The sequence below is a fragment of the Lepisosteus platostomus genome, chromosome 6 (assembly GCF_059453375.1).
Source record: "Lepisosteus platostomus isolate fLepPlt1 chromosome 6, fLepPlt1.hap1, whole genome shotgun sequence".
Lineage (NCBI taxonomy): Eukaryota > Metazoa > Chordata > Actinopteri > Semionotiformes > Lepisosteidae > Lepisosteus > Lepisosteus platostomus.
In genome coordinates this window covers 13,933,209-13,959,257 of record NC_142616.1, presented here as the reverse complement: position 1 = coordinate 13,959,257, position 26,049 = coordinate 13,933,209, and the positions used below count along the sequence as shown (strand labels likewise).

General features: G+C 51.9%; 1 protein-coding gene across 5 annotated transcripts; it reads right to left on the bottom strand.

The window, feature by feature from the left end:
• Window positions 1–812: 812 nt before the first annotated feature.
• dcaf11 (ddb1 and cul4 associated factor 11) lies at window positions 813–21,801 on the bottom strand. 5 transcript variants are annotated; one of them, XR_015939785.1, is made up of 16 exons: window positions 21,562–21,801; window positions 19,743–19,963; window positions 17,074–17,201; window positions 14,289–14,407; window positions 14,045–14,109; window positions 12,401–12,501; window positions 11,127–11,273; window positions 9,281–9,335; window positions 7,394–7,462; window positions 5,963–6,050; window positions 5,706–5,891; window positions 4,896–5,049; window positions 4,490–4,642; window positions 4,073–4,179; window positions 1,406–3,349; window positions 813–1,301 (listed from the first exon to the last, which is right to left on the bottom strand). XR_015939785.1 is itself a non-coding variant. In XM_088637901.1 (15 exons), exons 2-15 carry the CDS (start codon window positions 19,952–19,954, stop codon window positions 3,236–3,238), a joined length of 1,698 nt encoding a protein of 565 aa, XP_088494027.1. In that variant the 5' UTR covers window positions 19,955–19,963; window positions 21,562–21,801; the 3' UTR covers window positions 813–3,235. The 5 variants fall into 5 exon arrangements, 2 of the variants coding, with proteins under 2 accessions (XP_088494027.1, XP_088494028.1); XR_015939786.1 differs by having other exon boundaries at window positions 813–1,389; window positions 1,428–3,349; XR_015939787.1 differs by having other exon boundaries at window positions 813–2,669; window positions 2,708–3,349.
• Between the last annotated feature and the right edge of the window lie 4,248 nt (window positions 21,802–26,049).

Genomic DNA, 26,049 nt, shown 5'->3' with positions numbered 1-26,049 from the left:
GACATGGGCACGGGCTCCACGCCACTGACCCCTCGCACACACCGCTCTCCCAGCGCCAGGGCAGACCGGGGCACAGGCTCCACACCACTGACCCCTCGCACACCCCCCTCTCCCAGCGCCAGGGCAGACCGGGGCACAGGCTCCACACCACTGACCCCTCGCACACCCCCCTCTCCCAGCGCCAGGGCAGACCGGGGCACGGGCTCCACGCCACTGACCCCTCGCACACCCCCCTCTCCCAGCGCCAGGGCAGACATGGGCACGGGCTCCACGCCACTGACCCCTCGCACACACCCCTCTCCCAGCGCCAGGGCAGACATGGGCACGGGCTCCACGCCACTGACCCCTCGCACACACCCCTCTCCCAGCGCCAGGGCAGACCGGGGCACGGGCTCCACGCCACTGACCCCTCGCACACCCCCTCTCCCAGCGCCAGGGCAGACCGGGGCACGGGCTCCACGCCACTGACCCCTCGCACACCCCCTCTCCCAGCGCCAGGGCAGACCGGGGCACGGGCTCCACGCCACTGACCCCTCGCACACCCCCCTCTCCCAGCGCCAGGGCAGACCGGGGCACGGGCTCCACGCCACCGCCTGCTCGTACACCCCCCCTTGGCCTTGGAAGAGTAGAGCGAATGTTTCTAGACCAGACCCGCCACAGAGCAGCGCGGACACCTGGGAGTCTGGGGCCGAACCAGACAGCAGAGGCGTGCCTCAAGGGACAGGCCTGGGGACCCACAGTGCAGGACGCTCCACTGATCCACACACCTCCAGCGCCTGCCGCGTCTCTCTCACCACACAGACAACAGGGGATACGGGAAATATCTTGTGAATTTTATTATTAATGTACATTTTAAAGGTGAGACCCACACACACTGAAACCTGGTACCTCTTGCAGTGAATATACACTGACACGCTGACATACACACACACTGATCCACACAAATAGACCCACATTCACTCGCACAAACACAAACGCGGGTGTACTCTAACACTACACACAACCTGATAGAAACACTCAGATGCGCTCTCTACACACTCACAATGATTGATCGCATACACACCTGCACACTCGCGCACACCAACACAAGGTCAAACACACTGGCACGGTCAAACGCACACTGATCAATGTGCTCAAACACACGCACTCACTCACACAGACCTGTGCTCAAACACACTGACCCACACCTACACACAGACCTGCGCTCAAACACACTGACCCACACCTACACACAGACCTGCGCTCAAACACACTGACCCACACCTACACACAGACCTGCACTCAAACACACTGACCCACACCTACACACAGACCCGAGCTCAAACACACTGACCCACACCTACACACAGACCTGCGCTCAAACACACTGACCCACACCTACACACAGACCTGAGCTTAAACACACTGACCCACACCTACACACAGACCTGCACTCAAACACACTGACCCACACTTACACACAGACCTGCGCTCAAACACACTGACCCACACCTACACACAGACCTGCACTCAAACACACTGACCCACACCTACACACAGACCTGCACTCAAACACACTGACCCACACCTACACACAGACCCGAGCTCAAACACACTGACCCACACCTACACACAGACCTGCGCTCAAACACACTGACCCACACCTACACACAGACCTGCACTCAAACACACTGACCCACACCTACACACAGACCCGAGCTCAAACACACTGACCCACACCTACACACAGACCTGCGCTCAAACACACTGACCCACACCTACACACAGACCTGCGCTCAAACACACTGACCCACACCTACACACAGACCTGAGCTCAAACACACTGACCCACACCTACACACAGACCTGCGCTCAAACACACTGACCCACACCTACACACAGACCTGCGCTCAAACACACTGACCCACACCTACACACAGACCTGCGCTCAAACACACTGACCCACACCTACACACAGACCTGCGCTCAAACACACTGACCCACACCTACACACAGACCTGCGCTCAAACACACTGACCCACACCTACACACAGACCTGCGCTCAAACACACTGACCCACACCTACACACAGACCTGCGCTCAAACACACTGACCCACACCTACACACAGACCTGCGCTCAAACACACTGACCCACACCTACACACAGACCTGCGCTCAAACACACTGACCCACACCTACACACAGACCTGAGCTCAAACACACTGACCCACACCTACACACAGACCTGCGCTCAAACACACTGACCCACACCTACACACAGACCTGCGCTCAAACACACTGACCCACACCTACACACAGACCTGCGCTCAAACACACTGACCCACACCTACACACAGACCTGCGCTCAAACACACTGACCCACACCTACACACAGACCCGAGCTCAAACACACTGACCCACACCTACACACAGACCCGAGCTCAAACACACTGACCCACACCTACACACAGACCTGAGCTCAAACACACTGACCCACACCTACACACAGACCTGAGCTCAAACACACTGACCCACACCTACACACAGACCTGCGCTCAAACACACTGACCCACACCTACACACAGACCTGAGCTTAAACACACTGACCCACACCTACACACAGACCTGCGCTCAAACACACTGACCCACACCTACACACAGACCTGAGCTTAAACACACTGACCCACACCTACACACAGACCTGCACTCAAACACACTGACCCACACTTACACACAGACCTGCGCTCAAACACACTGACCCACACCTACACACAGACCTGCGCTCAAACACACTGACCCACACCTACACACAGACCTGCACTCAAACACACTGACCCACACCTACACACAGACCTGCACTCAAACACACTGACCCACACCTACACACAGACCTGCGCTCAAACACACTGACCCACACTTACACACAGACCTGCACTCAAACACACTGACCCACACCTACACACAGACCTGCACTCAAACACACTGACCCACACCTACACACAGACCCGAGCTCAAACACACTGACCCACACACACTATTGCCCACGTTTGCTGCCATCTATAGGCAGGAGAATTTTACAATAGTTTACAAAATATTGTGTTCAGCCCTCCAAGTATTTTCTTTATAATAAAACACTGAACATGAAACCCTACATAAAAGATCAGAAGAGCATCTCTCCAGCTGCTCGTTAACTCCCCCTCCGTTCTCCGTCCTGCAGTTCTGTGTTCGGGGGTAGCGGTCCTGCACACCCCACTCTCACTCCGTCTCCCCCTCCTCCTCCTCCTCCATGTCAGGCGCCCTCTCCCTCTCCCGCTCCTCGTCAAACAGGTGGCTCTGCCTGTGCTCCCAGAGACGCACCCCTCCGTCCCACTGCGGGAGAGACAGACAGGGAGGCAGAGAGGTCAGGCGCGAAAACAGACCGCAACACCGGAACACACGGACACCAACAGGGCACACATACAGTCGGGCACACAATCAGACATGCATACAGCCCGACATGCATACAGCCAGACACACAATCAGGCACGCATACAGCCAGAAACACAATCAGGCATCCATACAGTCAGACATGCATACAGTCAGAAATGCTTACAGTCAGAAATGCTTACAGTCAGACACACAATTAGGCGTGCATTCAGTCAGATGTACAATCGGGCAAGCATACAGTCAGACACGCACGCATACAGTCAGAAATGCAATCAGGCACGCACAAATTCGGACATGCATACAGCCAGACACACAATCAGGCACTCATACAGCCAGACACGCATATAGTCAAATGCACAATCGGACAAGCATACAGTCAGACACACAATTGAGCAGCCATAAAGTCAGAAGCGCACAGCCACACAATCAGGCATGCATACAGTCAGACACTTGCACAATCACGCACACCTACAGTTAGACATGCACAACCAGACATGCATGCATTTAGATACACACACGAGCAGACACACTATTGGGCATGCACACGGACAGATTTACAGTCGGAAATGCACAGAGTCAGACACACACAGGCGGAAAGGCACGAGGGCATGAGGAGAGAGAAGATATGAACAGTCAAACACATGATCAGCCACACACAGAACTCACAGAACTGCTTATGATGTTTGCCTCATAGGGGTGCCAGCTGACATCTCGAACACAGGCATCATGGTCGGAGAGCCGGGATACTACGCAGCCAGTCAGCACATCGTAGACTGAGATTGAGAGAGAGGGGTTAATACAGACACACTGACTGGACACTCCAGTACATTAACACTGCACTGAGAGAGAGGGGTTCATACAGACACACTGACTGACTGGACACTCCGGTACATTAACACTGCACTGAGAGAGAGGGGTTCATACAGACACACTGACTGACTGGACACTCCAGTACATTAACACTGCACTGAGAGAGAGGGGTTCATACAGACACACTGACTGGACATTACAGAACACCTTTAGGACCTGAGACAGACAGCAGTCAGCAGAGAGACGGGGAAAGACGGGGAGAGACGGACTCACTGACGACTCTGCCAGTCGAGCACCCTGTGTAGATGAAGCGCTGTCCGGTGCTGAACTCCGGAGAGAATCGGCAGCGAATGAGTGTGTGCAGGACCCCGTGACCCCGGTAGGTCATGACCGAGGTGTCACCCGTCAGCTTGTGTCTCTTCAGGGCTGAGGGGGGAGAGAGAGACAGGGCATGAGGAGAGAGGTCCTGCCGCTTGCGCGGTCCTCTGTGACCCGGAGCAGCACAACAACTGTCCAAATCACGGCGATCTGACAAAATCACCCCCAGTCTGAGAGACACAGAGGTGCCGGTCTATGAGGGTGCAAATCGGAGGAGAGACAGAGCACACACTGGCAGCCTGGTGCAGGACTGGCCCAGAGCCCTGCCGAACCCCAGCCCCCCGTCGCCGCCTCGGCCTACCTCTCTGGGGGACCTGCTGCCAGCGGTAGTCCCAGTTCTGCTGCGTGACGGCCAGGCGCGAGGCAGCCAGGCCCTCCTTGGGGGAGAAGCGCCGCACGTCCCACAGCTTGATGGACTGATCCTTAGAGTTACTGATCAGGTAGCGACCATCACCCTGACAGAGAGAGAGGGGTTCATACAGACACACTGACTGACTGGACACTCCAGTACATTAACACTGCACTGAGAGAGAGGGGTTCATACAGACACACTGACTGGACACTCCAGTACATTAACACTGCACTGAGAGAGAGGGGTTCATACAGACACACTGACTGGACACTCCAGTACATTAACACTGCACTGAGAGAGAGGGGTTCATACAGACACACTGACTGACTGGACACTCCAGTCCATTAACACTGCACTGAGAGAGAGGGGTTCATACAGACACACTGACTGACTGGACACTCCAGTACATTAACACTGCACTGAGAGAGAGGGGTTCATACAGACACACTGACTGACTGGACACTCCAGTACATTAACACTGCACTGAGCGAGAGGGGTTCATACAGACACACTGACTGACTGGACACTCCAGTACATTAACACTGCACTGAGAGAGAGGGGTTCATACAGACACACTGACTGACTGGACACTCCAGTACATTAACACTGCACTGAGAGAGAGGGGTTCATACAGACACACTGACTGACTGGACACTCCAGTACATTAACACTGCACTGAGAGAGAGGGGTTCATACAGACACACTGACTGACTGGACACTCCTTATGTATTGGTATATTAACCCCACCCTGGAGAGTACCTTGCTGTGTATGAAGGTGATGCCATCCCGGTGTCCGGCCAGCTGGCCCACAGGCTGTGGCCTGTCCTCTCTGAGGGTCCGCCTGTCCCAGACCTTGCACAGCGCGTCGTCGCTGCCCGACAGCACGATCTGCGAGGAGCCGTCGGCGAACGCCACGGCGTTCACATCGTCCTCGTGGGCGTCGATCTGGGGCGCAGAGAGGGAGAGCGGTCAGCGCCACGCCCACCGACAGCACCACTCACACTGATCACACTGACCCCGGGGACACTGCTGGACGTCACGGGCACCTTCAGTGTCCTCCTGTTCTGCTCCCGGTCGTAGACGTACAGGCAGCCATCGTTGGCCCTGAAAGAGAGAGACAGGCAGCTGACTGAGTGCCCCGAGAGAGAGAGACAGGTGAATGAGAGAGAGAGACAGGCAGTTATCTGACTGCTCTGCGAGAGAGACAGGAATCCGTCTGACTGCTCAGAGAGAGAGAGAGACAGGCAGCTGACTGAGTGCCCTGAGAGAGAGACAGGTGAATGTTAGACTTCTCTGAGAGAGAGAGAGACAGGCAGTTATCCGACTGCTCCGAGAGAGAGACAAGAATCTGTCTGACTGCTCCGAGAGAGAGAGACAGGCGTCTGTCTGACTGCTCCGAGAGAGAGAGACAGGCGTCTGTCTGACTGCTCCGGGAGAGAGAGAGAGGCAGCTGTCTGACTGCTCAGAGAGAGAGAGACAGGCAGCTGACTGAGTGCCCTGAGAGAGAGAGACAGGTGAATGAGAGAGAGAGACAGGCAGTTATCTGACTGCTCTGAGAGACAGGAATCCGTCTGACTGCTCAGAGAGAGAGAGACAGGCAGCTGACTGAGTGCCCTGAGAGAGAGAGACAGGTGAATGTTAGACTCCTCTGAGAGAGAGAGAGACAGGCAGTTATCTGACTGATCCAAGAGAGAGAGACAAGAATCTGTCTGACTGCTCCGAGAGAGAGAGACAGGCGTCTGTCTGACTGCTCCGAGAGAGAGAGACAGGCGTCTGTCTGACTGCTCCGAGAGAGAGAGACAGGCGTCTGTCTGACTGCTCCGAGAGAGAGAGACAGGCGTCTGTCTGACTGCTCTGAGAGAGACAGGTGAATGTTAGACTTCTCTGAGAGAGAGACAGGCAATTATCTGACTGCTCTGAGAGAGAGAGGCGGGCAGCTGTCTGAGTGCCCTGAGAGAGAGAGACAGGCAGACAGACAATAGAGGATAGATCTAAGGACTGTGAAAGCTACCCAGCACACACAACACAGAGACAGTGACACTTGCACACACAAAAAACAGAAAGTGACACGCAAACGGCTACAACACAGAGACAGTGACACGCACATGCACAACACAAACGCAGATAGGAACACACACAACACATTCATGAGATTGTGAAAAGACACACACAACACACAAGCTCTGAGAAAATGACACACACAGTTACAGCAAGACAACACAAAACACATACAAACAGAGATAGTGACACTCAAAGACAGAGTCAGTGATGTTCAAAACATACACAGCACAGAGACACAGTAACACAGAGAGACACTGACAAACACAGATAATTCACATAATGGCAGAAGAGCACACAAACACACACCCTTAGATAAGAGCTAGGCAAAGAGAAAGACATTCACAGAGACACAACAGACGCAGAGAGACAACAACACACAGACCTACCCTCCCAGAATCTCTTTTCCATCCGACGACACGGTCAGAGAAAAAACGCAGAATCTTCTCTCGTCGGGACTGAGACACAGAGAGAGAAACACAACTCCTTCAGCAGCAGCACACAACACCACACAACACCCCACAACTCCTTCAGCAGCAGCACACAACACCACACAACACCCCACAACTCCTTCAGCAGCAGCACACAACACCACACAACTCCTTCAGCAGCAGCACACAACACCACACAACTCCTTCAGCAGCAGCACACAACACCACACAACTCCTTCAGCAGCAGCACACAACACCCCACAACACCCCAAAACTCCTTCAGCAGCAGCACACAACACCACACAACACCCCACAACTCCTTCAGCAGCAGCGCACAACACCACACAACACCCCAAAACTCCTTCAGCAGCAGCACACAACACCACACAACACCCCACAACTCCTTCAGCAGCAGAACACAACACCACACAACACCCCACAACTCCTTCAGCAGCAGCACACAACACCACACAACACCCCAAAACTCCTTCAGCAGCAGCGCGCACAACACCACACAACACCCCACAACTCCTTCAGCAGCAGCACACACAACACCACACAACACCCCACAACTCCTTCAGCAGCAGCACACAACACCCCACAACTCCTTCAGCAGCAGCATGCACACCACCACACAACTCCTTCAGCAGCAGCGTGCACAACACCACACAACTCCTTCAGCAGCAGAACACAACACCACACAACTCCTTCAGCAGCAGAACACAACACCACACAACACCCCACAACTCCTTCAGCAGCAGCGCACAACACCACACACCACCCCACAACTCCTTCAGCAGCAGCGCACAACACCACACAACTCCTTCAGCAGCAGCACACAACACCACACAATACCCCACAGCTCCTTCAGTAGCAGCACAAAACACCACACAACACCCCACAACTCCTTCAGCAGCAGCACACAACACCCCACAACTCCTTCAGCAGCAGCGCGCAACACCACACAACACAACTCCTTCAGCAGCAGCGCGCACAACACCACACAACACAACTCCTTTAAAAGCAGTGCGTACAACACCACACAACGCAACCCCTTCAGCAGCAGCGTACATCAGCACACACAATACAACACAACTCCTTCAGCAGCAGCCCGTACAACACCACACAACACAACTCCCTCAGCACCGGCGCACATCAATATACAACACAACACAGCTTCTTCAGCAGGAGCTTGCACACATCAGTACACAACACACCACAACTCCTTCAGCACCAGGGCACATCACCACACAACACAACTCCTTCAGCACCAGCACACACATCAGCACACAACAACTTCTTAAGCACCAGCACACACATCAGCACACAACACAACTCCTTCAGCACCAGAGCGCACATCACAACAAAACCCAACATATCACAACATACAAGTACAAAACAAGTACTTCACAAAACAACACACCACAACTTCTTCAGTACAACACATCACAACACAACTACTTCAATACCAGCGTGGATGACCTCCATCACAACAGAACACAACTTCTTCAGTAAAAACATGCACACCAACCATCACAACACAACAGATCACAACGTAACTACTTCAGTACCAATGCACACAACCACCGAGTGTCAACACAAAACACCATACCACAGTCAGCACAGGACTTCCAGATTACACAACACACCCAGTAAAGGATTATTAATACAACACACAAAACCTAACAACACAACCGGCCATCGATCATTCACACAATACAGCTGACTCAGGATCACTCAGACAACAAAATTAGCCCAGGATGATTCTGCTGTAAGCAAATCACTCTTCCACACACAACACAACACAACACACACTCCTGTTGTTCAACATGACACTATACTCACTTGAGATCCAGCGCTGTGTGAGTCTCATTGTCGCCATCCAGGCTGCACACATGAACTGCAATCAGAGACGCAAAATCACCCACTGGGCTTCCTCCATTCCCAGCCTGCACCTGCGATTCCAACCAATATCCCAACCTGGACCCACGATTCCCACAGACATCCCAACCTGGACCCCCGATTCCACAGACATCCCAACCTGGACCCCCGATTCCACAGACATCCCAACCTGGACCCCCGATTCCCACAGACATCCCAACCTGGACCCCCGATTCCCACAGACATCCCAACCTGGACCCCTGATTCCACAGACATCCCAACCTGGACCCCCGATTCCACAGACATCCCAACCTGCACCTGCGATTCCACAGACATCCCAACCTGGCCCCCCGATTCCCACAGACATCCCAACCTGGACCCCCGATTCCACAGACATCCCAACCTGGACCCCCGATTCCCACAGACATCCCAACCTGGACCCCCGATTCCCACAGACATCCCAACCTGGACCCCCGATTCCCACAGACATCCCAACCTGGACCCCCGATTCCCACAGACATCCCAACCTGGACCCCCGATTCCACAGACATCCCAACCTGGACCCCCGATTCCACAGACATCCCAACCTGGACCTGCGATTCCACAGACATCCCAACCTGGACCCCCGATTCCACAGACATCCCAACCTGGCCCCCCGATTCCACAGACATCCCAACCTGGCCCCCCGATTCCACAGACATCCCAACCTGGACCCGCGATTCCACAGACATCCCAACCTGCACCTGCGATTCCACAGACATCCCAACCTGGACCCCCGATTCCACAGACATCCCAACCTGGCCCCCCGATTCCACAGACATCCCAACCTGGACCCCCGATTCCCACAGACATCCCAACCTGGACCCCCGATTCCACAGACATCCCAACCTGCACCTGCGATTCCACAGACATCCCAACCTGGCCCCCCGATTCCACAGACATCCCAACCTGGCCCCCCGATTCCACAGACATCCCAACCTGGACCCCCGATTCCCACAGACATCCCAACCTGGACCCCCGATTCCACAGACATCCCAACCTGGACCCCCGATTCCACAGACATCCCAACCTGCACCTGCGATTCCACAGACATCCCAACCTGGACCCTCGATTCCACAGACATCCCAACCTGGACCCCCGATACCCACAGACATCCCAACCTGGACCCCCGATTCCCACAGACATCCCAACCTGGACCCCCGATTCCACAGACATCCCAACCTGGACCCCCGATTCCACAGACATCCCAACCTGCACCTGCGATTCCACAGACATCCCAACCTGGACCCGCGATTCCACAGACATCCCAACCTGGACCCCCGATTCCACAGACATCCCAACCTGCACCTGCGATTCCACAGACATCCCAACCTGGACCCTCGATTCCACAGACATCCCAACCTGGACCTGCGATTCCACAGACATCCCAACCTGGACCCCCGATTCCCACAGACATCCCAACCTGGACCTGCGATTCCACAGACATCCCAACCTGGACCCGCACCAAACAAAACCCAAAGCTGGACCTGTAAATCCAACCTGGACACGCGATTCCAACGGAAAACCCAACCGTCACCTGCGATTCCAAGTGAAATCCCAACCTGGACCCACGATTCCAACTCAAACTGTCCTTCGAAGCAGACTAAAACTTGATTAAATACCATGAACAAGGGGCTCTTATTTACAAAAGGGCCGTTCCCGACTCGATATCCGGGGATTCCACAAGGACAGGCTGATGGATCGCTATTGGTAACCCAACATGCTGGTGGAATTTTGGGAGCCCCCTCCCCCTCTCCCCATCGCAACTCACTGTAGTCAGACCAGCTGGAGTACAACAGGTTGTGTCCGTCTGGGGTGAAGGCGACATCCAGCACACTCCAGCCAACATCACGGGCCTTCACTGTACGGATCACTCGGAACCGGCCGGAGCTGGTGTCATACAGCCGCACGTTCTGATCTGAGAGAGACAGGAGGGTAAGACGAGAGGGGTTCATACAGACACACTGACTGACTGGACACTCCAGTACATTAACACTGCACTGAGAGAGAGGGGTTCATACAGACACACTGACTGACTGGACACTCCAGTACATTAACACTGCACTGAGAGAGAGGGGTTCATACAGACACACTGACTGGACACTCCAGTACATTAACACTGCACTGAGAGAGAGGGGTTCATACAGACACACTGACTGGACACTCCAGTACATTAACACTGCACTGAGAGAGAGGGGTTCATACAGACACACTGACTGACTGGACACTCCAGTACATTAACACTGCACTGAGAGAGAGGGGTTCATACAGACACACTGACTGACTGGACACTCCAGTACATTAACACTGCACTGAGAGAGAGGGGTTCATACAGACACACTGACTGACTGGACACTCCAGTACATTAACACTGCACTGAGAGAGAGGGGTTCATACAGACACACTGACTGGACACTCCAGTACATTAACACTGCTCTGAGAGAGAGGGGTTCATACAGACACACTGACTGGACACTCCAGTACATTAACACTGCACTGAGAGAGAGGGGTTCATACAGACACACTGACTGACTGGACACTCCAGTACATTAACACTGCACTGAGAGAGAGGGGTTCATACAGACACACTGACTGACTGGACACTCCAGTACATTAACACTGCACTGAGAGAGAGGGGTTCATACAGACACACTGACTGGACACTCCAGTACATTAACACTGCACTGAGAGAGAGGGGTTCATACAGACACTGACTGGACACTCCAGTACATTAACACTGCACTGAGAGAGAGGGGTTCATACAGACACACTGACTGACTGGACACTCCAGTACATTAACACTGCACTGAGAGAGAGGGGTTCATACAGACACACTGACTGACCGGACACTCCAGTACATTAACACTGCACTGAGAGAGAGGGGTTCATACAGACACACTGACTGACTGGACACTCCAGTACATTAACACTGCACTGAGAGAGAGGGGTTCATACAGACACACTGACTGGACACTCCAGTACATTAACACTGCGCTGAGAGAGGGGTTCATACAGACACACATTCAGAAGGAGAGAGACACTGACCCTGGCAGGCCGAGAGGAACAGTCTGCCATCCTCAGAGTAAACTCCACAGAACACCTTCTGCTGATAGATGTCCTTGTACGTCACATAGTTGGGCAGGAAACTGGAAGGAGAGCAGATGAGCAGACGTGACTCCCGGCCGCTCGCTGTGGGATCGGGCCACTGTGGGAGCGCAGGGGCAGGTCACAGGAGCGACACCTAGAGGACGAGCTCTACGGCCCAGGGCAACAGCAAACAGCGCCCCCTGCAGCCAGGAGCTTCCTGCGCAGGCTTGCCAGGCAGTGTGCGCTGTGCAGTGCTGTGTGCTGTGCAGAGATGTGTAGCAGTGTGTGTTGTGTATCAGTGTGCGTTGTACAGTGTTGTGTGCTGTGCAGAGCTCTGTATCAATGTGTGTTGTGTATTAGTGTGCGCTGTACAGTGTTGTGTGCTGTGCAGAGCTGTGTATCAGTGTGTGTTGTGTATTAGTGTGCGCTGTACAGTGTTGTGTGCTGTGCAGAGCTCTGTATCAATGTGTGTTGTGTATTAGTGTGCGCTGTACAGTGTTGTGTGCTGTGCAGAGCTGTGTATCAGTGTGTGTTGTGTATCAGTGCATGTTGCACAGTGTTGTGTTCTGTGCAGAGCTGTGTATCAATTTGTATTGTGTATCAGTGTGCGCTGTACAGTGCTGTGTGCTGTGCAGAGATGTGTAGCAGTGTGTGATGTGTAGCAGTGCCGTGTAGCAGTGTGTGTTGTGTATAAGTGTGCGCTGTACAGTGTTGTGTGCTGTGCAGAGCTGTGTATCAGTGTGTGTTGTGTATCAGTGCATGTTGCACAGTGTTGTGTTCTGTGCAGAGCTGTGTATCAATGTGTATTGTGTATCAGTGTGTGCTGTACAGTGCTGTGTAGAGATGTGTAGCAGTGTGTGATGTGTAGCAGTGCCGTGTAGCAGTGTGTGTTGTGTATCAGTGTGCGCTGTGCAATGTTGTGTGCTGTGCAGAGCTGTGTATCAGTGTGTGTTGTGTATCAGTGCATGTTGTACAGTGTTGTGTTCTGTGCAGAGCTGTGTATCAATTTGTATTATGTATCAGTGTGCGCTGTACAGTGCTGTGTGCTGTGCAGAGATGTGTAGCAGTGTGTGATGTGTAGCAGTGCCGTGTAGCAGTGTGTGTTGTGTATCAGTGTGCGCTGTACAGTGTTGTGTGCTGTGCAGAGCTGTGTATCAGTGTGTGTTGTGTATCAGTGCATGTTGTACAGTGTTGTGTTCTGTGCAGAGCTGTGTATCAATGTGTATTTTGTATCAGTGTGCGCTGTACAGTGCTGTGTGCTGCGCAGAGATGTGTAGCAGTGTGTGTTGTGTATCAGTGTGCGCTGTATAGTGTTGTGTGCTGGGCATCAGTATGTTTTGTGTATCAGTGCTGTGTATCAGTGTGTGTTGTGTATCAGTGTGCGCTGTACAGTGTTGTGTGCTGTGCAGAGCTGTGTAGCAGTCTGTTGTACTGTATATCAGTGTGTGCTGTGCAGAGTTGTGTGCTGTGCAGTGTTGTGCAGCAGCATGTGTAGTGCAGGGCTGTGTAGCAGTGTGTGCTGTACAGCAGTGTGTGCTGTGCAGTGTTGTGCGTACAGTGTAGCAGTGTGTGTTGAGTATGCTGTGCAGGTTGTGTACTCACTGTGAGCGGATGTTGCTGCACTCTCCGTGAGAGAAACTGGAGCCCAGGCAGCGACCCTGCTCCCTCTGGAACAACAACACAACAGTCACACAACACAACCATCACACAGGGAGGTCACTGAACCACAGCACAACAAATAACCGCACAACTGAAGAAAAACAACCACCACACAACGCTGCCCTGAAACTGCCGGCGCACACAAACACACAATTACACCAATACCCACCCATCCCTGAGCTCTCACCTCTCTGAGCATCTGAGTGAAGCTGCGGGGACTCCGGGACCCTGAGGAGGCCGTGGCCAAGAGGATCCGAGTCCTGATCTCACTGCAGTCCACTTCCTGCGTGTCAGGGTGAGCGTCCACTGACACAGACAGAGGGGTTAATACACACTGCACTGAGAGAGAGGGGTTCATACAGACACACTGACTGACTGGACACTCCAGTACATTAACACTGCACTGAGAGAGAGGGGTTCATACAGACACACTGACTGACTGGACACTCCAGTACATTAACACTGCACTGAGAGAGAGGGGTTCATACAGACACACTGACTGGACACTCCAGTACATTAACACTGCACTGAGAGAGAGGGGTTCATACAGACACACTGACTGACTGGACACTCCAGTACATTAACACTGCACTGAGAGAGAGGGGTTCATACAGACACACTGACTGACTGGACACTCCAGTACATTAACACTGCACTGAGAGAGAGGGGTTCATACAGACACACTGACTGACTGGACACTCCAGTACATTTACACTGCACTGAGAGAGAGGGGTTCATACAGACACACTGACTGACTGGACACTCCAGTACATTAACACTGCACTGAGAGAGAGGGGTTCATACAGACACACTGACTGACTGGACACTCCAGTACATTAACACTGCACTGAGAGAGGGGTTCATACAGACACCCTGACTGACTGGACACTCCAGTACATTAACACTGCGCTGAGAGAGAGGGGTGAATACAGACACACTGACTGGACACTCCAGTACATTAACACTGCACTGAGAGAGAGGGGTTCATACAGACACACTGACTGACTGGACACTCCAGTACATTAACACTGCACTGAGAGAGAGGGGTTCATACAGACACACTGACTGACTGGACACTCCAGTACATTAACACTGCACTGAGAGAGAGGGGTTCATACAGACACACTGACTGGACACTCCAGTACCATAACACTGCACTGAGAGAGAGGGGTTCATACAGACACACTGACTGACTGGACACTCCAGTACATTAACACTGCACTGAGAGAGAGGGGTTCATACAGACACACTGACTGACTGGACACTCCAGTACATTAACACTGCACTGAGAGAGAGGGGTTCATACAGACACACTGACTGACTGGACACTCCAATACATTAACACTGCACTGAGAGAGAGGGGTTCATACAGACACACTGACTGGACACTCCAGTACATTAACACTGCACTGAGAGAGAGGGGTTCATACAGACACACTGACTGACTGGACACTCCAGTACATTAACACTGCACTGAGAGAGAGGGGTTCATACAGACACACTGACTGACTGGACACGCCAGTACATTAACACTGCACTGAGAGAGGGGTTCATACAGACACCCTGACTGACTGGACACTCCAGTACATTAACACTGCGCTGAGAGAGAGGGGTGAATACAGACACACTGACTGGACACTCCAGTACATTAACACTGCACTGAGAGAGAGGGGTTCATACAGACACACTGACTGACTGGACACTCCAGTACATTAACACTGCACTGAGAGAGGGGTTCATACAGACACACTGACTGACTGGACACTCCAGAACATTAACACTGCACTGAGAGAGAGGGGTTCATACAGACACACTGACTGACTGGACACTCCAGTACATTAACACTGCACTGAGAGAGAGGGGTTCATACAGAAACACTGACTGGACACTCCAGTACCATAACACTGCACTGAGAGAGAGGGGTTCATACAGACACACTGACTGACTGGACACTCCAGTACATTAACACTGCACTGAGAGAGAGGGGTTCATACAGACACACTGACTGGACACTCCAGTACATTAACACTGCACTGAGAGAGAGGGGTTCATACAGACACACTGACTGACTGGACACTCCAGTACATTAACACTGCACTGAGAGAGAGGGGTTCATACAGACACACTGACTGACTGGACACTCCAGTACATTAACACTGCACTGAGAGAGAGGGGTTCATACAGACACACTGACTGGACACTCCAGTACATTAACACTGCACTGAGAGAGAGGGGTTCATACAGACACACTGACTGACTGGACACTCCAGTACATTAACACTGCACTGAGAGAGAGGGGTTCATACAGACACACTGACTGACTGGACACTCCAGTACATTAACACTGCACTGAGAGAGAGAGGGGTTCATACAGACACACTGACTGACTGGACACTCCAGTACATTAACACTGCACTGGGAGAGGGGGGTTCATACAGACACACTGACTGACTGGACACTCCAGTACATTAACACTGCACTGAGAGAGAGGGGTTCATACAGACACACTGACTGACTGGACACTCCAGTACATTAACACTGCACTGAGAGAGAGGGCTTCATACAGACACACTGACTGGACACTCCAGTACATTAACACTGCACTGGGAGAGGGGGGTTCATACAGACGCAGGATATGAGCACTGCACTGTGTGTGTCAGTATCATTTTACAAGGCACTTAAGGTCAGAGGTGAAAGGACGCAGCAGTGTGAGCGCAATCACAGCACAGAAGGAATACCTGAGCTCTGTGCGATATAGGTCAGAGGTGAAAGGTCACAGCAGTGTCAGCACAGTCTGAACACACGAGTCGTGAAGCACGTGAGGGGGCAGGGCAGAGGGAAAACAGCGCTCTGCTCTACTGGACAGAGGAACCAGAGGCAGCGGTGGGAACGGCCTGTGGACAGGAGCACGCTGCCGTACTGGGTCTGTGTGCGCGCGCGGGTGTGAGATCAGGTCGCGGTCGGCGAGCTACCGGGCGGGTTGTAGCGGTCTCCGAGGCGGCCCTCCCACGCCCCCTCGCTGTCATCGTCGGAGTCGGAGTACGATTGGACGAGCTGCAGCCCCGTGGCCCCGCTCCCATGGACCAGCCGCACCTGTCCCCTCCAATCAGGAAGAGGGGCGGAGACAGAGGGAGCAAGGGAAGACACCCACTAAACACCACAGAGACGACCGGGTGTCAGGGTGCCAGTGTGTCTGCACAGTGTGTCAGGGTGCCAGTGTGTCTGCACAGTGTGTCAGTGTGTCAGTGTGTCTGCACAGTGTGTCAGTGTGTTCTCCTAGACTCAGTGTCTGGACAGTGTGTCAGTGTGTTCTCCTAGACTCAGTGTCTGGACAGTGTGTCAGTGTGTTCTCCTAGACTCAGTGTCTGGACAGTGTGTCAGTGTGTCAGTACAGTGTGTCAGTGTGTTCTCCTGGGCTCAGTGTCTGGACAGTGTGTCAGTGTGTTCTCCTAGGCTCAGTGTCTGGACAGTGTGTCAAGTGTGTTCTCCTAGGCTCAGTGTCTGGACAGTGTGTCAGTGTGTTCTCCTGGGCTCAGTGTCTGGACAGTGTGTCAGTGTGTTCTCCTAGACTCAGTGTCTGGACAGTGTGTCAGTGTGTTCTCCTAGACTCAGTGTCTGGACAGTGTGTCAGTGTGTTCTCCTAGGCTCAGTGTCTGGACAGTGTGTCAGTGTGTTCTCCTAGACTCAGTGTCTGGACAGTGTGTCAGTGTGTTCTCCTAGACTCAGTGTCTGGACAGTGTGTCAGTGTGTTCTCCTAGACTCAGTGTCTGGACAGTGTGTCAGTGTGTTCTCCTAGACTCAGTGTCTGGACAGTGTGTCAGTGTGTCAGTACAGTGTGTCAGTGTGTTCTCCTGGGCTCAGTGTCTGGACAGTGTGTCAGTGTGTTCTCCTAGGCTCAGTGTCTGGACAGTGTGTCAAGTGTGTTCTCCTAGGCTCAGTGTCTGGACAGTGTGTCAGTGTGTTCTCCTGGGCTCAGTGTCTGGACAGTGTGTCAGTGTGTTCTCCTAGACTCAGTGTCTGGACAGTGTGTCAGTGTGTTCTCCTAGACTCAGTGTCTGGACAGTGTGTCAGTGTGTTCTCCTAGGCTCAGTGTCTGGACAGTGTGTCAGTGTGTTCTCCTAGACTCAGTGTCTGGACAGTGTGTCAGTGTGTTCTCCTAGACTCAGTGTCTGGACAGTGTGTCAGTGTGTTCTCCTAGACTCAGTGTCTGGACAGTGTGTCAGTAGTGTGTCAGTGTGTTCTCCTGGGCTCAGTGTCTGGACAGTGTGTCAGTGTGTCTGGACAGTGTGTCAGTGTGTTCTCCTGGACTCAGTGTCTGGACAGTGTGTCAAGTGTGTTCTCCTAGGCTCAGTGTCTGGACAGTGTGTCAGTGTGTCAGTACAGTGTGTCAGTGTGTTCTCCTGGACTCAGTGTCTGGACAGTGTGTCAAGTGTGTTCTCCTAGGCTCAGTGTCTGGACAGTGTGTCAGTGTGTTCTCCTAGACTCAGTGTCTGGACAGTGTGTCAAGTGTGTTCTCCTAGGCTCAGTGTCTGGACAGTGTGTCAGTGTGTTCTCCTAGGCTCAGTGTCTGGACAGTGTGTCAGTGTGTTCTCCTAGACTCAGTGTCTGGACAGTGTGTCAGTGTGTTCTCCTAGACTCAGTGTCTGGACAGTGTGTCAGTGTGTTCTCCTAGACTCAGTGTCTGGACAGTGTGTCAGTAGTGTGTCAGTGTGTTCTCCTGGGCTCAGTGTCTGGACAGTGTGTCAGTGTGTCTGGACAGTGTGTCAGTGTGTTCTCCTAGACTCAGTGTCTGGACAGTGTGTCAGTGTGTTCTCCTAGGCTCAGTGTCTGGACAGTGTGTCAAGTGTGTTCTCCTAGGCTCAGTGTCTGGACAGTGTGTCAGTGTGTCAGTACAGTGTGTCAGTGTGTTCTCCTGGACTCAGTGTCTGGACAGTGTGTCAAGTGTGTTCTCCTAGGCTCAGTGTCTGGACAGTGTGTCAGTGTGTTCTCCTAGGCTCAGTGTCTGGACAGTGTGTCAGTGTGTTCTCCTAGACTCAGTGTCTGGACAGTGTGTCAGTGTGTTCTCCTAGGCTCAGTGTCTGGACAGTGTGTCAAGTGTGTTCTCCTAGGCTCAGTGTCTGGACAGTGTGTCAGTGTGTCAGTACAGTGTGTCAGTGTGTTCTCCTGGACTCAGTGTCTGGACAGTGTGTCAAGTGTGTTCTCCTAGACTCAGTGTACAGTGTGTCTGGACAGTGTGTCAGTGTGTTCTCCTAGACTCTGTGTCTGTACAGTGTGTCAGTGTGTTCTCCTAGACTCTGTGTACAGTGTGTCAGTGTGTCTGTACAGTGAGTCAGTGTGTCAGTGTTTCTGGACAGTGTGTTCTCCTAGACTCAGTTTCTGGACAGTGTGTCAGTGTGTCAGTGTGTTCTCTTAGACTCAGTGTCTGGACAGTGTGTCAGAGTGTCTGCACAGTGTGTCAGTGTGTTCTCCTAGACTCAGTGTCTGGACAGTGTGTCAGTGTGTCTGGACAGTGTGTCAGTGTGTTCTCCTAGACTCAGTGTCTGGACAGTGTGTCAGGATGTCTGGACAGTGTGTCAGTTTGTTCTCCTAGACTCAGTGTCCCTGCAGGAAGCCCGTGAGAGACACAGTGCTGCACTCTTACCTCCTCAGTAGGTACGCCAGCACTTGCGCTAAGTCGACGTCCTCCTCTGCTGCGGACCCTCTGTCGCTCTGCTCCTCTGCCCCTCTGTCCAACTGTCTCCTCGCCTGTCTGCGGCTTTGCTGGCCCCGGTTCTGGCTGCGTTCTGGCTCTGTCTCGTCTGGGTCACCACTGGAGGCCCGACCGGACATCCCAGAACTGGACTGAGAGCCCATAGACCGACACTTTGAGAAAGGTAAAGACAGGAATTAACACAGACACACTGACTGACTGGACACTCCAGTACATTAACACTGCACTGAGAGAGAGGGGTTCATACAGACACACTGACTGACTGGACACTCCAGTACATTAACACTGCACTGAGAGAGAGGGGTTCATACAGACACACTGACTGACTGGACACTCCAGTACATTAACACTGCACTGAGAGAGAGGGGTTCATACAGACACACTGACTGACTGGACACTCCAGTACATTAACACTGTACTGAGAGAGAGGGGTTCATACAGACACACTGACTGGACACTCCAGTACATTAACACTGCACTGAGAGAGAGGGGTTCATACAGACACACTGACTGGACACTCCAGTACATTAACACTGCACCGAGAGAGAGGGGTTAATACAGACACACTGACTGGACACTCCAGTACATTAACACTGCATTGAGAGAGAGGGGTTCATACAGACACACTGACTGGACACTCCAGTACATTAACACTGCACTGAGAGAGAGGGGTTCATACAGACACACTGACTGGACACTCCAGTACATTAACACTGCACTGAGAGAGAGGGGTTAATACAGACACACTGACTGACTGGACACTCCAGTACATTAACACTGCACTGAGAGAGAGGGGTTCATACAGACACACTGACTGACTGGACACTCCAGTACATTAACACTGCACTGAGAGAGAGGGGTTCATACAGACACACTGACTGACTGGACACTCCAGTACATTAACACTGCACTGAGAGAGAGGGGTTCATACAGACACACTGACTGACTGGACACTCCAGTACATTAACTCTGCACTGAGAGAGAGGGGTTCATACAGACACACTGACTGACTGGACACTCCAGTACATTAACACTGCACTGAGAGAGAGGGGTTCATACAGACACACTGACTGGACACTCCAGTACATTAACACTGCACTGAGAGAGAGGGGTTCATACAGACACACTGACTGACTGGACACTCCAGTACATTAACACTGCACTGAGAGAGAGGGGTTAATACAGACACACTGACTGACTGGACACTCCAGTACATTAACACTGCACTGAGAGAGAGGGGTTCATACAGACACATTGACTGACTGGACACTCCAGTACATTAACACTGCACTGAGAGAGAGGGGTTCATACAGACACACTGACTGACTGGACACTCCAGTACATTAACACTGCACTGAGAGAGAGGGGTTCATACAGACACACTGACTGGACACTCCAGTACATTAACACTGCACTGAGAGAGAGGGGTTCATACAGACACACTGACTGGACACTCCAGTACATTAACACTGCACTGAGAGAGAGGGGTTAATCAGTAATTCGTCTAGTTTCCTCACTCGCCAAAATCGAAACGGCAGTTGTTCAGTGTCAAAATGCTTTCCTTATACTCCTCGACTAATTAACCAAGCTAATTATCTAATCAAATTAAATGTATCGTTATGTTACACCGACGACACGGGAAGACTCGCGTCTATTTCAGTGAATTAATCCCCTTCCGAAAATGACAATCATAAAAAGGCTCAATGAACACTTAACAAGAAACTCAACAGATAAATAGAAAATACAGTACCTGGTGAAATTTGTATTTAGGGCTTCGTTCGCGGATCGCGTTGTTGTCTTGCACGTTCTTCCTTTAACAATCAATAAGCTTATCAATACTAGCGAATCGATACTGCTTGGGTTTTTTTTATTGTCACTGCTTGAGTTTACGTTAAGGAATAATCCCCAGGTAGGCCCCGGTCTTTTCTCTCCGAGTCGCCATGTTGTTTACATCGACGAGCTTTGCCCCCGCCGCGGTCACATGACCGGCCCATCGCCAAGGACACCCAGCCACCGAAGGGCGCCATTTTGCTTCCTCGTTGACATGGATTGCCAGCGCGCAGTTGGAAACTGGAGCCAAAATGGCCGTCCGACGGGTGGAAGCGGAGCTCCAGAACTGTCACTCTCTGAAGTGACATCAATCCGTCTGTCACCGTATCCCACACGGTGATTGGCTGATCCTGACGTCACCTCGCAGTAAGTGGAAGGATATGGTCCAGTTAATTTATTTTTCCTCTTTTCTGGTTACAAATTCAAGAGTTAACTGAAATGTGATACATAAGTGCAATTAATTTAAATTCATCAGACAATGTGCAATAGATATTGCAACCTGATACATTCTGGGGTTTGACAGTTTCGTACACTGACAAATAGAGAAGCCTATGAGTTTTCCCTTCTTTACACAAAGAGTGGTGGGAGTGTGTAACAAGCTGCCCAGCCATGTTCCTGAAACCGATACCCTGGCTGCTCTCAAGAAACAGCTGGATGAGCTCTTGGGGTTAATGAGCCACTAATTACAAAACTAATTACCAAACAGGTTGGATGAACCGAGTGGCCTCGTCTCGTTTGAGACCTGTCTTGTGTTCCATCCAACTTTATCAGGTACAGGGTCGTGTGGGAGAGCTGCAGCAGGCAAGGGCCACAAGGAAGAACACACCCTGGGCAGGACACCAGTCCATCACAGGACACACACAGACACACACTCTCACACACCCTGGGCAGGACACCAGTCCATCACAGGACACACACAGACACACACTCTCACACACCCTGGACAGGACGCCAGTCCATCACAGGACACACACAGACGCACACTCTCACACACCCTGGACAGGACGCCAGTCCATCACAGGACACACACTCACACACACTCTCACACACCCTGGGCAGGACACCAGTCCATCACAGGACACACACAGACACACTCTCACACACCCTTGGCAGGACACCAGTCCATCACAGGACACACACAGACACACGCTCTCACACACCCTGGACAGGACATCAGTCCATCACAGGACACACACAGACACACACTCTCACGCACCCTGGACAGGACGCCAGTCCATCCCAGGACACACACAGACACACACTCTCACGCACCCTGGACAGGACCCCAGTCCAGGTCAGGTGTGTGGGAGCCCCTGCAGTAGACATTATTATATTATTATTATTATTATTATTATTATTATTATTATTATTATTGTTGTTGTTATACCAGGACTTGGAGCCCTGCTGTAGACACTAGTCTACAGCAATAACAGATTATTATTATTGTTGATGATAATAATAATAATTGACTGGGAGCCCCTGCTGTAGACACTGGTCTAGCTGCTGTCTCATCATCCAGCTGCACATTGTCCCATATAAGTGTAAGGAATTATTTTATTATTATTATTATTATTATTATTATTAATCCAGGACTGGGGGCCCCTGCTGTAGACACTGGTGCTGTCTGGTGGGCAGTGGGCTGTTCGGAAGCTCTAGACACCCGTACCCGTTCCTAAGAGGACTAGACTTGACTTGAGGCCAACAGCTCTGGCTCCATGAGCGAGCAGGACTCTTGAAGAAGCAGGCCAGTCCCATACCATGGTATACCGCAGTACAGTCAGGTCCCGACCCCCTCCAGTTGGCCTGCCGTCCTGGAAGGGGAGCCCATGATGCTAAGATTTTTCTTTTAGAAGTCCAGGTCCATTCTCGAGGACCCCAGTCATCCCAGTCACAAACTGTTTTCTCTTACGCATTCGGTCAAAGTCCGACAGATCAGGGAACAGCTTCTACCTCCAGGCAATAAGACTGCTGAACAGCCAAGCTGCAGCTCCTTCAGCAAATCACCTGTACTGGCTACAGGGACACACAGTTTCACTGTATTCAGCATAACTGCACTACTGGGACACACTGTACTGCACACACCCTGGACACAGAGCAGCTCCATTTATATCTATACTGAGCTCTGTCTGACTTTATCTCATTCAATTTCTAGTGCACTATTATCGATCATTATGTCACCTCATTTTGCAACTTTAATTTTGTGATTCCCCCCCCCGTGAGCTTGTAGAACAGACATTTCACTGCCAGCAACTACTGCTGCACGTGGTATTGTTGTGCGTTTGATAAATAAACTCTGACTGATTGATTGAACCTTTGATTGATTCTGTATAAGCACTTAGAATAAATCAGCTGCCAGACTTGTGTTTGCTGTGTCCTCATCAGCCTTTCACACAATGCAGCCACACATTTTGGTTGAAAACCTAATCACAGGTTTCAAATGGGATCATCAGCTGATCATGTGCATCGTTAGTTTTCTGGCCAATAAAACACAAAATGTATCTGTTAATGGTTTGGCCTCTGACTCCATTTGTAGTTCTGCTGGATCACCACCAGGCGGTGCTATTTCCCCCATCTCTTCCTCTTATATACCGATGGCGGTAGCCATCGAAGCAACTCTGAAAATCATTACATCACCAGGCCTGCTGGTGAGAGTGTACTAGTGTCCCTCCTCTCAGAGCCTGGATGAGCACACAGACCCAGTCCGGACGAATTCGGCAACTGGTCTGATACTTCTTACCAGGAGATGAAGTGTGGTGTGGTGGCTCTGTGGCTCAGGATCTGCGCCTGTGACTGGAAGGCTGCCGGTTCGAATCCCACGGCTGGCAGAGGAATCCTACTCTGTTGGGCCCCTGAGCGAGGCCCTTCACCCCAGCCCCTCTAAGGGTGCTGTACAAATGGCTGACCCTGCGCTCTGACCCCCCAGCTTCTCTCCCTGTCTGTGTGTCTCATGGAGAACAAGCTGGGGTCTGGGAAAGACAAATTCCTAATGCAAGAGATTGTATAGGGCCAATAAAGTGATCGTATCTTATTTTATAAAGGTGTCAGAAACAAAAGAAATGACTGTTGATTTGAAAAACATCATTCCCACAGCGATCCATGGTGGGGGGTCTGGTGGTGTAGTCCACTGCGTCGGACGATGAACTCAAGTTTCTTGTGGAGTAATCGCATACAGCGCTGGTGTGGTCTGAGACACCGAACTCCTTCGGAGCCCGCAAAAGACTTCTCTCACCATTCTGTAGCACTTTTATCCCAAAGTATTTTAGATCACATCAGATCACATCAGATCGAACGTCTGCTGGTTCACATCACTCGGCCACCATTGACCAACTCGGCCTTAGAACACTGTGGCCCTCAGCTGTCGAGGCCCTGGAGGGCCTTTCAGACCCCTGTGGCAGCTGGGAGCCCAGCAGGACGCCACCACTGAGCACCCACCTCGATCCCACAGCCCTCTGCAGGCTCCCGGGCAACGGGCTTCGGGAAGAGCTTTCCTCTGTCCGCAGGGCAGGACGAGCAACGGGACCTTCAGCTTGGTTTCCAGAGGCCAGCCGGCTCTCAACCGATCAACAGGTGTAAGTAAAGAAGTTTCAATAATCCTTACTCTTCATAATCCTTAATCCTAAATAATCTATAGCGCTTTTCTGGACACTCCCCTCAAAGCTCTTCACAGGTAATGGGGATCCCCTCCACCACCAGCACCAGTGTGCAGCCCCACCTGGATGATGCTCCAGTCTGCTCACACACACCAGCTCTCAGTGGGGAGGAGAGCAGAGTGATGAAGCCAGTTCAGAGAGGGGGGTTATCAGGAGGCCATGACTGGTAAAGGCCAGGGGGAAATTTGGGCAGCGTGCTGGGGTAACACCCCTACTCTCTCCGAGAAACACCCTGGGGTTTTTAATGACCACAGACAGTCAAGACCTCCGTTTTGTGTCTCATCCAAAGGACGGTGCCTGTTTACAGTCTAGTGTCCCCGTCACTGTCCTGGGGCATTAGGACCCACACAGACCGCAGGGTGAGCGCCCCCCAACCAAATGTACACATACTTTTATACTTTCTTAAATATCAAATGATCTGATTATTATTTCACTTGTAGTATAGGACAGAGTCCTCACCATGCACACAGCTACCTTCTTGATCATTTTATGGTCTGTTTGCTGTTTGTGTTATTTTTCTCTCTCTGTGTATTTTTTCTACTATGTGTTTTTACGTATCATGTCTTTTTCACGTATTCTTTTTCTTCAAAGTGTTGTGATACTGTGTTCCTCAGCAGCTGTATTTATAATGTGTTGTACAGTACAGCATGTTGCACTGCTTGCTGTGTAAGTCATCCACCCCCCGCCACCGGGCACGATTGAAGTAGTTTGAATTGAATTGAAAAACAAATGGAGAAGTGGAGGGGGAGGGGCCGTGT

What these genes read in the sequence shown, in the direction of transcription:
- dcaf11 (XM_088637901.1), bottom strand. Translation starts at nt 19,954, where the DNA reads ATGGGCTCTCAGTCCAGTTCTGGGATGTCCGGTCGGGCCTCCAGTGGT. An exon ending in GCAGCAGGTCCCCCAGAGAG is followed by an intron (nt 4,643 to 4,895) that starts GTAGGCCGAGGC and finishes CTCCCCCCTCAG; the next exon opens with CCCTGAAGAGACACAAGCTG. An exon ending in CAAACATCATAAGCAGTTCT is followed by an intron (nt 3,350 to 4,072) that starts GTGAGTTCTGTG and finishes TCTCTCCCGCAG; the next exon opens with TGGGACGGAGGGGTGCGTCT.